This window comes from Lepisosteus platostomus, chromosome 16, assembly GCF_059453375.1.
Source record: "Lepisosteus platostomus isolate fLepPlt1 chromosome 16, fLepPlt1.hap1, whole genome shotgun sequence".
In the NCBI taxonomy this organism is placed as follows: Eukaryota; Metazoa; Chordata; class Actinopteri; order Semionotiformes; family Lepisosteidae; genus Lepisosteus; species Lepisosteus platostomus.
In genome coordinates this window covers 5,293,583-5,308,149 of record NC_142626.1, presented here as the reverse complement: position 1 = coordinate 5,308,149, position 14,567 = coordinate 5,293,583, and the positions used below count along the sequence as shown (strand labels likewise).

General features: G+C 38.1%; 2 protein-coding genes and 1 gene segment (V, D, J or C); all 3 read left to right on the top strand.

Annotated features, from left to right (window-relative positions):
• Positions 1 to 14,567, top strand: part of LOC148646745 (NACHT, LRR and PYD domains-containing protein 3-like) — a 2,700,574-nt gene that overhangs the window by 1,851,900 nt on the left and 834,107 nt on the right. The gene's annotated exons all lie outside the window — the stretch shown is intronic.
• LOC148646755 (Ig kappa chain V region Mem5-like) overlaps positions 1 to 14,567 on the top strand; it is a 364,474-nt gene that overhangs the window by 41,073 nt on the left and 308,834 nt on the right.
• Positions 1 to 14,567, top strand: part of LOC148646760 (NACHT, LRR and PYD domains-containing protein 3-like) — a 42,470-nt gene that overhangs the window by 10,643 nt on the left and 17,260 nt on the right. The window contains exons 2-4 of the mRNA XM_088609374.1: positions 4,345 to 4,458; positions 7,031 to 7,144; positions 7,955 to 8,068. Coding sequence (XP_088465500.1) covers positions 4,391 to 4,458; positions 7,031 to 7,144; positions 7,955 to 8,068 — 296 coding nt within the window. The 5' untranslated portion in view covers positions 4,345 to 4,390. The remainder of the gene's footprint in view (positions 1 to 4,344; positions 4,459 to 7,030; positions 7,145 to 7,954; positions 8,069 to 14,567) is intronic.

Here is a 14,567-nt window from a genome sequence, read left to right as displayed (position 1 = left end):
AACACATTCCATAAGAATCAGCACTTTTATATATCGCCTTTAAAGGTGGCTTCTCAAAATGCTTTACAGGATAAAAACAACAATAACAGCAACAACAACAATATTGTATTTCATTGCACTTTGAAAACCAAGTAATAACTTAACTATATGTGCAAATGTTTTATGATATGTCGCTGTTGTGAATGTTTGTGGAGTGTATCTTATTTGCCTGTCTGTCCTGGCTCTCTCGCTTGCCCTCCCCCCCTCTCTCCCTAAATTCAATTCAATTCAAGGTGCTTTATTAGCATGACAGATGGGTACAATCAGTGTTGGGTATTTACTTTGCTTTGAGCTTCCACTTTTAAAGGTGATATATAAAATCAAGGCTTTAACTTGCTTTAACTCCGCAAGTCTGAGTTCTTGTGTCTGTCCTATCCAAACCCGAAAGTATTACAAAATGTATCTTTATAGCAGGTGGTGTACAACTTTTTAGCATAGATTACACTTTTATAAAATGTATTTAAAAAATAAAAAGGATTACAATCTAACCTTTCCACGTTTGATCCCAAGATCCCAAGAAAAATAAATCTAAACGGGGAGAAAGCTATGCTGAAAGTTTATTAAGATACTTAGAAGACAAAGATAATGATTTACCTTTCATTTGTCAGATTGTGAATCAAAAAACTCATATATTTAAACACGCGTTTACGATTTAAATCAAAACGCGATTCAAATCAATATAAATGTTTATTTTGTAACGCATAGGTGACTATTCATTGTTATTAAAATGACTTAGGTTCGATCATGTTGTGATATTTAGAAATATAAATTTGTTTGGTGTGAGTGAGGTTTTATTTAATCTCTGACCAAGGGAAACGTTTCATTTTTTCAAAGAAATGTTTGTTAAAAAAAAGTTGTGGTTCTAGTGGGATTCAATCACAGACCATGTGACATGGGAGTCAGGAACCTAACCCACAGCGCCACCAGGAAGGTCGCGTGCAGAGTGCTGAAAAAGCACTACAGAAACATTATCAACAGACAATGTACAGCGTGTACTATTCTTGTGTTGCGGTACATGAAAATAATTATATCGTTATTAATTTCTTTAGATACGCGATTCCATATTATATTCCCTTTTAATCAAATTCTAAAAATATGCTTGTTGACTCCGGTATCTCTTTAGTTAAAGACTTCGATGCTTAAAATGTTTAGTGAGAAATGGAATACTGGTGTGTATTTTTTCTTTAAAGACCAGCCATATACTGTATGTTTATGTTCCAAAATTAATATTGTTTATGGCCTTCACATGCTTTACAGTATGCTCCTATTCTTTTTATGCTCAGCTACTAAGATTTCCCTTCAGTGGTAAAATTCAATATCTACAACGGGCACAGTAAAGACATTTACTGTAAGTCTTTCTACGACAGACCAACGGACCACGAGTGCCCCTGTCGGTCAACCAATCACGTACCGCGGTACCGCGCGTCATCTTGCGTCAAAATGCGTGACGCCGTAGCCAATTACCTCCGGTACGTGTCTGTACCGCGCACTTTGAATGGCTGCATCTGTAATATGGAATCGCACATCTAAAGAAATTAATTATATATTTTTATTCTTTTAAATCACATTATCACAGTAGTACACTTTCTTTGTAAGCATCTGCATCAATTTGACTCATTCACATTTCCACTCATTCAAGTTTCCACAATTACTTGGAAACTTTTTGCTTTCAGCTACAGCCTAAGTTGTTAAGCAGCATGTTGGTGTAATGGGTTAGGTGTATTTCTTGTATACTAGAGGGTGGTGGTTCGGATCCAGCTGTTGCTATGAGTTTTCTTTTGACAAATAAATAAATATCTTTGAAAAATTAAATACCAAACATTATGGAAAATAATATATATATATATTAATGTTCTTATAGTGGTAATAGGCAATGGACTGTCATGTACTGTGCTGCAAACCCGGATCAGAGAATTACTTTGTTTCTTACAGAACTGAATTTATAAAAATAGTCCACTATTATAGCTGAAAAAGCATTTAAACACGCGTTTGCAATTTTAATAAATAAAAAAAAATGAAAATAGTGTGAAAATGTCTTCTCACCTCCTTGTCCCCTGGGGGTAATGGGGACTCTCCATTATAAACGTAAATGTAAAGCCCCAAAATAAACACACTGTAATAAATAACGTGTTCTACATTGACCTTTTTATTAAGTGATAGACAAAAAACAGGGCAATGACTTTCTCTGCCAGCCAGTTGAAGAAGTAAGTTGGCGACTCAAAGCTTGAAGCTTGAAGATTTTCTATTGATCTCCTTAAATCTTTAATATACTCCTCTAAATGTTTTGTTTTATATATTCGTCCAGTAACAATGAGTAAATTTTCCATCTCCCCCTTAATGTTTGTGTACCTGGTATTCAGAATTTTAATTGTGGTGGTAGTTGAGTGCCATCGAGTCACTATTGACTCATGGCGACCCTATGGACAGTCCCACTGTCACTATCCATAGAGTTTTCATGGCAAGACAGGGAAGTAGATTTGCCAGGCCTTTCTTCCACGCAGATACTGCCGACAGCTCTCTCCTATATTGCTGCTGCCCAGTATGGGTTATTAGAGAACTCTGCGCCCGATGTGGGACACGAACCAGTTACGACCACAGATGGCACCTGTCATTAATTGAACCTCATTACTTCATTAATCTATCACACCTGACTCCTTCACTATTTAAACCCTCATGTACCACTTTCCCATGCTCGGTAATGGAGTCTCTCTCTCTCTTCTGAGCTCATTGCCTGTCGGCAAGCTCCTTCCATACATTTCTCCTGAAGAACTCTCCCGGCTTTTTCGATCAAGTTCTTTGACCGTTGGATTTCACTCTTTTTGGACTTAACTTTTCAGATTTGTCTGCCTTTCGGAATATAAACATGTGCCACATAGGGTCCTGCTTATTCAGTGGTGTTCAGCTCTACCTAACAGAACCAACTACCCTGAGATTATAACTCCCGTGCTCTACCAACAGAGCTAATCGGGGATGCTGAATTTTAATTGTACTGAACCAAAATTTGAAATAACAAGAGGATGAATAATAGTGGCCTTAGTAAACTGTAAGATGTCATATGTAACCAAAAAATAATCTAATCTAGAAAAGGAATTATGTCTGCTAGAGAAAAAAGTATAGTCCTTCTCACTAATATGAAGGGTTCTCCATATATCTGATAACGTATCAATTAACTTTTGAAGTGGCTGCTTTGAAAGGCTGCTCCCTGTTTTATCTATAGTATGTCTCATAAACACGTTAAAATCTCATCCAAGGTATAGAAGTATCTTTAAAACATATGAGTCTGGCTTCTATTTATATAAAAATACAGGATTATCTAAGTCCATATAGTAAATATTGACAAGCTTGAATTTTATAAAAAATAAATCAACCATTTTGATCCTCGATTTTATTCTCTAACACAAATGGTGCTGTTTTTGTATTCGTATGGTGACCTCCCCTTGAGGAATTGCTAGAACAATAGACCTGATCGACCCAGTCCCAGCAAATATGATAAACATTTGAAAATTCTAAGTGTTTCTTGCAGAAAAGCCACTTGTGTTTTGAGAATCTTACACCATTTGGCTGTGTTAGCAGCTTTTACATTTTAAGTCACAGCATTAATAGAATTATCCATCTTAAAACCTCAATTCTAAATAAGAAAGGAAAAGACTATCCATAACATCCATCACAGTACCAATTAGAACAGTGATAATTAACTCCATCTCCTCTGGTGTGTCCTCATCCCCCATCACCCCACCTGTATTCCCTCTCAGAAATTTCAGTATGGCTCTTACCATAGTGGAACAATTTTTTTTCCCTCACCCTCTCAAACTAAATTCAAACAAATTACTTTTAACCTCAACTCATCTTTCATAAACAGTTTTACCCAACTCCTCGGTTTGTACAGTACATGTCTTTTTCATTTTTTTTCGATTTTTAATACATTTTCTATTTTTTTTCTATTTTGCTTTATCCCTTTGCTTCCATTATAATAATATTTCTTCTAATTCTTCTACACTGTTATTCCATAAACGATTCCTCTAGACGCATGTTATCATTTTGCAGTTTTTCCGTGGTATGAGTGAGTACAGCGACTTTGTCACTTAGCGTTTTATTCTCTTTCTTTGATTAGTGTTTTATTGAGGATAGTGTTTCTTTTAATTCACCAGTGTCACTAACAACTTTCTGTAGCAGATCCAGCTTCTGCACTTTTTCAGATATGGGGATATCTTTTCAAATAAGTAGATATCAACTGCAGACCCTTTACTGGCTTTACCCTTGGTCTTCATAGCCTGATCTTCTCAACTTTGTCTGTGCTGTTCACAGGGTCCAGCTGAAGAGATCAGGGTCACCAGTGCCCAGCTGTGTGTCTATGATGAGTGACGAGTCAATGGAGCCACCAATACAGTTTGGAGATGGAACCCTTGACACTGACCCCAGGTGAGGTCACTGTTGTCCATCATCTCTCCCTTTCTTATTTTCTTTGTTCTGTGAAAAGTTTAAGAAGTTTATGAAGAATAAATACTGTACCTGAAGCTGAAAACTGCTAAAAAGAAATGTACAGCAAGTATTTTCTCCTGACTAATGGTTGAAAAAGTGTGTATCCACTGCAGACATGATCAGATATACACACAGGTTGAGGAACAGAGAGCTGTAATTAAGTACAGAAGTAATAAGAAAGGACCTGGATTCCTCAAAACATGTCTAGCCCTTGAAGTTGTGTGACATCATATATGACAGACGCAGAGATATATAGATCCAACTCCCTGCTGTGTGTTCATGAAGACCGACCCTTCAACAGATCAACCACTAGAGTGTGGAAAAAGAAATTCCACTAGGACACCCTGTCCATTTACACAATAATGTGAACCTGGTTTTATTGAGTTTAATTCCTTGTCAGTGGCATTGGCAGCAGATTGAAGACAACTTGATGATGATGGATGGCAGCTGCAATTACAATTGTTAATCTGGGTATTTCCTTCACACTATATTGTAATTATTTGTTTACAAAGTCCAGCCCCTTGTCCTCACAGTGGAACCTGCCTAGAGAGTCCTGTAGTCATGTGGGTTCAGAGTCAACAGGGTGACTTGTATTAGTAGACAGACACTGGTAGGTGTAGGTAAACACTTGATACCTGCATTGCATACTACAAAATAATGTATTCTAGACAATATGGGAAAGCAATAAAAAAGAATGTTAGGTTATTTAGTTCAAAGCAAATAATTTGTTGAAGGATCTTCTGTTAAAACTGTATAAAGCACCAGTGAGGTCTCATTTAAAATTGTGTACAATTTGTTTGAATTTGGTCACTGTGGTTACAAACAGATTACATCTCTGCAATTAGTCCAGATATAATCCTGGAACAAAGGAATGTCTAACAACTGAACATTTCTAATCTTATAAGAGTGGCTAAGGGGAGTCCGATTCAAGATTATAAAATCCTAAAGATAATGACACACTCAGCCCAATGACCTGAATCACTATGAACAGTGATACAAAATGTGAGAGACATGAGTTGACACTACAGGAAAGAGCATTTCAAGCTGAGGACAGGAGGACCTTCTTTACACAAAAGGTTGCTGAAGAGTGAAACACACAACTAAGCCATGTTACTGATACCCTGGTGTCTTTCAAGAACAACACAGTCTGAGAGCCTTGGATCAATTAGCTACCAACTAGCAAACTGGCTATACTGCCTGAATGGGCTCTTCTAGTGATTGTAGTTTAGCGCTGTAAATATGGAGCACTACTTGCACCTGATGGATTTTCACATTTTCACATACATGCTGTGTTGAATTTCTGCTGCTTTTATAAGATTTATAATTTAACATGGATTAATGATTGTCAAAAACATATAACACCCATGTCACTCTGTGTACAGTATAAACAAGGCATTTCAGAGGCCTAACATTCTGTTCACCCAGACAACCCCAGACTGCTACTAAGCATTAAACTCTTAATGCATAGAGATAATGCATAAGAGGCCACATAAGAGATAAGATGCCTTCTAACTAAATATAAAGCAACCTGCAGTTAAATCTCTCTCTCTGCAACCCAGATGCCACAAAATAAATGGTAGCCTATGTCCCTACCATAAAAATGCACCCTAAGCAGGGCAGACGTTTCTAACTGAGGTATCTTTTACCCAGGAAACCCAAGTTCCCTAAAACACAGAATAGCATGCTCTCTCTAACATAGTTCAAATGCTTAGCTCCAGTCGGGTCTGGTTTGGATGATCATGAAGTAAGGGCTCTCACCTTGCACAGGCTTCAAGTCCCAACTCCTCTGGACTCCTCTCTCTTCTCTGCTTGCCTGTTTCTTATTTCTTCTTCTCTCTGTGCTCTTAATGTGATCTTATATTGAGTGTGTCTGTCCTGCTCCTTGACAATCATTAATCCACAACTTCCCCTTGTATACTAAGGTAAACTTTACAATTGTTTTTCCTCAAATGACCCCCAAGACCTCAGCAAACATCCTCCCTGCTTTGAAGTTAGAAGTGTTTACTCTGTCAAGTGTAGCAAACTTATTCTAAAATCGAAGAGACACTTCTTAGCCACCTAAAGCTGTAACAATACACTACTGATTTATCACTTATACCTACAACATCACCAGCTATATGATCAATATGTGACTTCAATAGAACAGTTCTGACTCTCCAGTTTAAAAGTGACTCCAGGATCACTGAGCTGCTCCAATGTGGAAAACCAGCAGAAACACCCTGGGGTTCAGGCTCCTGTTCACAAACTGGGACTGTGTGCTGCCCTCTGTAGGCTCTTTCCATCAGGCAATGAAGAGGGAAAGGGGCTGTGAGGGCAGAAGTTGAAGTGGGAGAACAGCCCCAATACCAGCACAGCCAGTCCTAAACATCATATACTGTAGGCAGCAGGAGAGAAGCACTTGAACACTGAATGAGACTTTCTGTAGAGACACACTTAGTCACAGTACTTCAGACCAGTGCCCAGATACAGAGAAAGGAGATTAATGGAAAGACTGTGTCTGTGCTGTTCACAGGATTAAGCTGGACAGGCCAGGATCACCAGTGCCCAGCTGTGTGTCCATGAAGAGTGACTGGTCAATGGAGTCACCAATGCATTTCAGAGGTGGAGCCCTTGACACTGACCCCAGGTGAGGTTAATGTTGTCCATTGAGTGTATCTGTTAGCAGGTCATGAGATGAGATTGTGTGAACTGGATCATCTCTTCCTTTCTCGTTTCCTTTGTTCTGTGAAAAGTTTAAGAAGTGTTTAAAAACACAGAATAGCATGTTCTCTCTAACATGGTTCAAATACTAACAGTAGCTCCAGTCAGATCTGGTTTGGATGATCATGAATTAGGGGCTCTTGCCTGGCACAAGCTTCAAGTCCCAACTCCTGCAGTCTCCTCTCTCTTCTCTGCTTGCCTGCTTCTTGTTTCTTCTTCTCTCTGTGCTCTTAATGTGATCTTATATTGAGTGTGTCTGTCCTGCTCCTTGACAATCATTAATCCACAAGGTCCCTATGTATACTAAGGTAAACTTTACAATTTTTTTTCCTCAAGGGACCCCCAGACCTCAGCAAACATCCTCCCTGCTTTGAAGTTAGAAGTGTTTACTCTGCCAAGTGTCACAAACGTAATCTAAAATCGAAGAGACACTTCTCAGCCACCTAAAGCTGTAACAATACACTACTGATTTATCACTTATACCTACAACATCACCAGCTACATGATCAATACGTGACTTCAGTTGAGCAGTTCAGTGGGAGAAGTGAAGTGGGAGAACAGCCCCAATACCAGCACAGCCAGTCCTGAACATCATATACTGTAGGCAGCAGGAGAGAAGCTCTTGAACACTGAACGAGACTTTCTGAAGGGACACAATTGGTCACAGAACTTCAGACCAGTGTCCAGATATGGAGAAAGGAGATTAATGGAAAGAATGTGTCTGTGCTGTTCACAGGATTAAGCTGGACAGGCCAGGATCACCAGTGCCCAGCTGTGTGTCCATGAAGAGTGACTGGTCAATGGAGTCACCAATGCATTTCAGAGGTGGAGCCCTTGACACTGACCCCAGGTGAGGTCACTGTTGTCCATTAAGTGTATCTGTTAGCAGGTCACGAGATGAGATTATGTGAACAATTTCCTTTATTTCCTTTGTTCTGTGAAAAGTTTAAGAAGGATAAATATCTGACAGCTGAAAACTGCTGAAAATAAAATCAAAATTTTACAGCTAATGTTTTCTCACGACTAATGGGTGAAAGAGTGTGTATCCACTGCAGACATGATCAGAGACACACACAGGTTGAGGAACGGAGAGCTGCAATTGAATACAGGAGTGATGAGCACTCCTGATCTTGTGTGACACAGGTAGAGATCTGTGGAATCAGCTGTGTGTCCATGAAGATCAACTAATAGAATGTAGAAGAGTAACTCTGGTGTGATACTCAGTCCATTTACACAGTATGATGAACCTGATTTTATTGAGTTGAACTCACTTAAATTTGTATGGCCAGCAGTGTGATGATCACTTGATGATGATGGCATAGTTGGCAGCTGTAATTATTACTTTTAATAGAGATGTTTCCATCACACTCATATTATAATTATTGATTTACAAGTCCAGCTCTTCGTCTTCATAGTGGAACCCGGTCAGTGAGTTTTGATGTCATGTAGGGTCAGAGTCAGTAGAGTGAAATGCAGAAGAGCCGTTTCAGTGCTGGTGTGTCTTGATGACCTGGTAGATATCCTGCATCTCAGCACACAGGGTTCTGGCCAAGTCAACCCAGTGCAGGAGTTAGAACAAGGAACAACCTGGATTATCTGATTGTCCATTCTGATGGACATGAATCAGAAAGAGACATCCAAACGTCTGGCCATCAGGCCACATGATCGAGGTCTCACTAGGTCAAGATGTGTTTAGGCTCATGTGCAGTGATTTCTCCACAACAAAATGTCACACACAGGTATCTCATAACCCTAGCATGTTGTCCAGATAATGAAGAAACCAGATAATGGCAAAACAAGCAGGATAGTGATGTCTTTTGACAATCCCATTCGTTTCTCAATTTCTCTTTCCCTACTTAATGCAGAGGCGCCACTACAACAGTGCTTTGTCATTGTTCATTTCACCCCCTTCACTCCCTTTCTGTGAGGACAGACTACATCACAGGACAGTGTTTAAGAAAAACATACATTCCACATGAAGAAAACATGCAACTGCAACAGAATTACAATACAGTCACATGACAAAGTCAATTTACTTTTACTTTTTTATGGGTGTGAATCTCCTCCTGTCCTCAGCTCTATACTGTACAGATGCAGCCATTCAAAATGGGTGGGGTATTTCGCGGCATACCCCGGTGGGCGTGTCGCGGTATCACGCAGTGTCACGCGGTTAATCGCGCGTCATTTGACGCTCTTATCCGGCGTCACCTTGTAAAACCGCCAGGGGGAGCTTAACCTCTCATGTACAGCATTTGAGCTTTTAATTTTGAACTGTGTATTACAGCATGTTAATCATCAGTCATTAAAATGTTGGTATATTTTATGAAAGCAAGATTGCTCAGTTGGACAAAAGTACACAACCTACCTTTATCAGAAATTTTTATGCATCAAAGCCTTTACAGAAGATATTACTAATAGTATTAATAATGGATGACTTTGGACAAGCTGTATACTCAAAGTATAATTTCTTTAGCACATTTGTACAAGCACTTGGAATCTGTCCAAGCCATACTTTGTCAGGCATTTTGTTTTACTTCAACGGGCATAAAAACTTCCTTGCTTTTAACAGGGCGTTTCATAATTTCTAACTACGAAAATGATTTAAAATGCGACACTTATCATTCAACTAGAGCTCAAAATATCACAAGGATCCTCAAGAGCACAGCAAAGACTGTATTAAAAGATACTTGTATGTATCAACGCTTTCTTTTCCATATACCAGATTTTATGGAACCACTTCAGAAGGGTGTCAGCCAGTCAGATTCCAGGAATCGGTACTTTAAAGGAAAAATACACACCGGTATTCCATTTCTCCCTAACGATTTTAAGCATCGAAGTATTTAACTAGCATGTGAAATAGCGTGTGAAAAAGTGGTAGTTTTAAACTTTTCTGCTAATATAATATGGAATCGCGTATCTAAAGAATTTAATAACGATATGATTATATTCGTGTACTGCGACAGGGCTGTGTAGGGCTGTAAGTCATGTGACTTCCTCTGTAGCTTACTGGTCTACATGCCTGACTAACAGCTCACAGGTTGTGTGTTCAAATCCAGCTGGTGCTGGACTTTTCTTTTAACAAACATTTCTTCGAAAAAATAGAATAGCGATATTATGGACAATCAATTGACTTTTATATTTCAAAATATCACAACATGATCGATTTTAAGTCATTTTTGATAACAATGAATAGTCACCTTCTTCCCTTCTGACAACGGTTCCTGCTTCTATTGTGTGTGTGTGTGCAATAGAGTAAATTTTTATAGAGAAATGGAGGCTGGACAGTATGCGTTACAATATAAACATTTATATTGATTTAAATCGTGTTCTGATTTAAATCGCAAACGCGTGTTTAATTATGTGTTTTTTAATCATAATCAGGCTAATGCATTTCTACATTTCTGACCAAATTCTAAAATGTATTTTATGTAAACCATGTTTGCTATTAATTCATTTAGGGCTAAAATACATTCATTGTCTTCCAATCGAGTCGAGTTGACATTGGAAGCTTGCCACTCCCGGACTGTTAAACCAACGCATTAGCACGTCAAAGCCCATTGAGGGTATTGAGCCAGTATTGGCTTTAGTATTAGCCATACAGAACATTAAAGTGCCCCTTTTCCATTCAGCGGGTGCCTGAGCCGCTGTGTCCTATCTTCTGACAGTTGCCGTTGTGAATGTCTGTAGAGTGTATCTTATTTTTAGTACTATATTTTTGTATTATATTCCCTATTAATCAAACTCTAAGAGTATGTATCGGCTTGTCCCCTCCTCCCGCCCCTCTCTGTGTACAGTGGAGCCTCCTGTCCAGCCAGCACATGTCCACAGACATTCACAACAGCGACATATCATAAAACGTTTGCACATATAGTTAAATTATTAGTTGTTTTTCAGGAAGTTAAAAAAACACTTGAATTACTTATCCAGTCTCTCGAAATAAAGTTATTTTTCAAGCAATGCAACAAACGTCGGGCAATGTGTTTTTTTTAATCCAACATTGACAGCCACATCTTAAATCTTGTCAGTCAGGTCTTTTTTTCTCTAGTTGAATTGTGGTTTACACATCGCACGACTTTAAAAGCTAGAAAGATAGGTTTCGATTCACATTAGCTGGCGAGCCTTGTTAACAAAAAAACTAATAATAATGTAACATGCCACTGTTTGTTCATGAACAAAGTTAAACTGAGATTTCCTTAGATACGCGATTAAAAAAAAAATTAAAAAAATTTGAATCCCCGACGGAACACATTCCATAAGAATCAGCGCTTTTACAGTATATATCGCCTTTAAAGGTGGCTTCTCAAAACGCTTTACAGGATAAAAACAACAAGAACAGCAACAACAACAATACTGTATTTCATTGCACTTTGAAAACCAAGTAATAACTTAACTATACGTGCAAACGTTTCATATGTTGCTGTTGTGAATGCCTGTGGAGTGTATCTTATTTGCCTTGAGTCCTGGTTATCTCTCTCTCCCTCAATTCAATTCAATTCAAGGTGTTTTATTTGCATGACAGATGGGTACAATCAGTGTTGGGTATGTATATTTTGATATTTACACCCGGCGCGGCACCGAGGGAGCGTCTGCATTTATAACTTAGTTTTTAAAATTAGTCAAACAATATGAAGCATCTACTTTTACTTTTAAGTCCCTTAAATACATTGAGCACAGCTTTCTCACCACTTAAGATTGCTTTTTGATACCATCCTTACACAAAGCAGAAACTTTCCGATGACTTGTGGGAAAGATTACAGATTTTAATCGTCTTTAATTTTGTTACGTTATACGTTTTAGGAACATTTCATCTAAACAAACACCACAAAACTATTCTCAATTGTATTTCTGAATGTTATGTTACAACCACAGTAGTTCACTGCTTTAAATGCATCTAATTAAGAAAGTTATGTGTAGCACTTTAGATCTTTTTTTCTGAACCAGGGAAAATCTGATCATGTTTCTCTATAACAATAATAAAAAAACTTTATTTTACATATCACCTTTAAAAGTGGCATCTCAAAGCAATACAGTAGATCGAAAAACAGTTAAAAGGGACCAAAGTAAATACCAGACAAACGCAAACGCGTTTTTAATAAAATGCTTTAATTCATTCAGCAGAGAGTGAGAGGGACATCCAGCAGAGAGAGACACACACACCGGTTTCCATTGACAAAATTGTTTTTTTTCAATTCCTCTTGTCTAGCAGGAATGTTTTGTTTGTGGTTAGACTAGAGGAAAAGAGCGCCTCCTTCTACGAAGCATTTCGTTGACCCGATCACGAATTCTTTTCCAGTTTCACGAAGTAAGGGTAAACTTACACCATTCCGATGAGCTAATGCCAGGGAAGGACACCATTTCCTTTTTCTGATCACTCGCTTTCTGGATACACATCTCACCTGTCCTGTTCTTTGTTTTCCTGGTTTGCTGATTATGCCTGCTGCGGTCCACTCCTACCCTCACACCTAAAGAATACTATTTTAAATTTCTTGGCGCAGTTCATTAACCCTTGTATGTGCTGTCCGTGCCCAAAATGCAATTTACAAAAAGTCAAAAACCGTGCTCAAAATGCAATTTAGAGCTTTCTGGCAAGAGGAGACACCCAAATCAATGTAACATGCCACAGTTTGTGCATGAACAGGGTTATACTGCCTATTCCCTTCGATACCCGATTAAAAAATAAATAAAAAATGTTTTGAATCCCCGGCGAAACCGGGCATCCATATGAATCAAGTAACAGGTTTATTCCATGCTGAAAAAAAGAAGAAAAAAAAAACTTTCCATAAGAATTGATTGAGCTCTGCTCTGTACCACGCAATGATCCCCCCGGAGTCTCTGCCCCGGGTTATTTGGGTTTTTAGAAAGAGGGTAAAAAACTCTCTCTCTGGCTTGACCTCCCCCTCCATGGATATTGTCTGTTTTTTTTTGTTAACAAGGCTCGCCAGCTAATGTGAATCGAAACCTGTCTTTCTAGCTTTTAAAGTCGTGCGATGTGTAAACCACAATTCAAATAGAGAAAAAAGACCTGAATGACAAGCCGATACATACTCTTAGAGTTTAATTAATAGAGAATATAATACAAAAATATAGTACTAAAAAAGGTACTACCACTTTTAAAGGTGATATGTAAAATAAAGTTTTTTATTATTGTTATAGAGAAACATGATCAGATTTTCCCTGGTTCAGAAAAAAAGATCTAAAGTGCTACACATAACTTTCTTAATTCGATGCATTTAAAGCAGTGAACTACTGTGGTTGTAACATAACATTCAGAAATACAATCGAGAATAGTTTTGTGGTGTTTGTTTAGATGAAATGTTCCAAAAACGTATAACGTAACAAAATTAAAGACGATTAAAATCTGTAATCTTTCCCACAAGTCATCGGAAAGTTTCTGCTTTGTGTAAGGATGATATCAAAAAGCAATCTTAAGTGGTGAGAAAGCTGTGCTCAATGTATTTAAGGGACTTAAAAGTAAAAGGAGATGCTTCATATTGTTTGACTAATTTTAAAAACTAAGTTATAAATGCAGACGCTCCCTCGGTGCCGCGCCGGGTGTAAATATCAAAATATACATACCCAACACTGATTGTACCCATCTGTCATGCAAATAAAACACATTGAATTGAATTGAATTGAGGGAGAGAGGGAGGAGGGGGAGAGAGATAACCAGGACTCAAGGCAAATAAGATACACTCCACAGGCATTCACAACAGCAACATATGAAACGTTTGCACGTATAGTTAAGTTATTACTTGGTTTTCAAAGTGCAATGAAATACAGTATTGTTGTTGTTGCTGTTCTTGTTGTTTTTATCCTGTAAAGCGTTTTGAGAAGCCACCTTTAAAGGCGATATATACTGTAAAAGCGCTGATTCTTATGGAATGTGTTCCGTCGGGGATTCAAATTTTTTTAATTTTTTTTTTAATCGCGTATCTAAGGAAATCTCAGTTTAACTTTGTTCATGAACAAACAGTGGCATGTTACATTATAATTAGTTTTTTTGTTAACAAGGCTCGCCAGCTAATGTGAATCGAAACCTATCTTTTTAGCTTTTAAAGTCGTGCGATGTGTAAACCACAATTCAACTAGAGAAAAAAAGACCTGACTGACAAGATTTAAGATGTGGCTGTCAATGTTGGATTAAAAAAAACACATTGCCCGACATTTGTTGCATTGCTTGGAAAATAACTTTATTACGAGAGACTGGATAAGTAATTCAAGTGTTTTTTTTAACTTCCTGAAAAACAACTAATAATTTAACTATATGTGCAAACGTTTTATGATATGTCGCTGTTGTGAATGTCTGTGGACATGTGCTGGCTGGACAGGAGGCTCCACTGTACACAGAG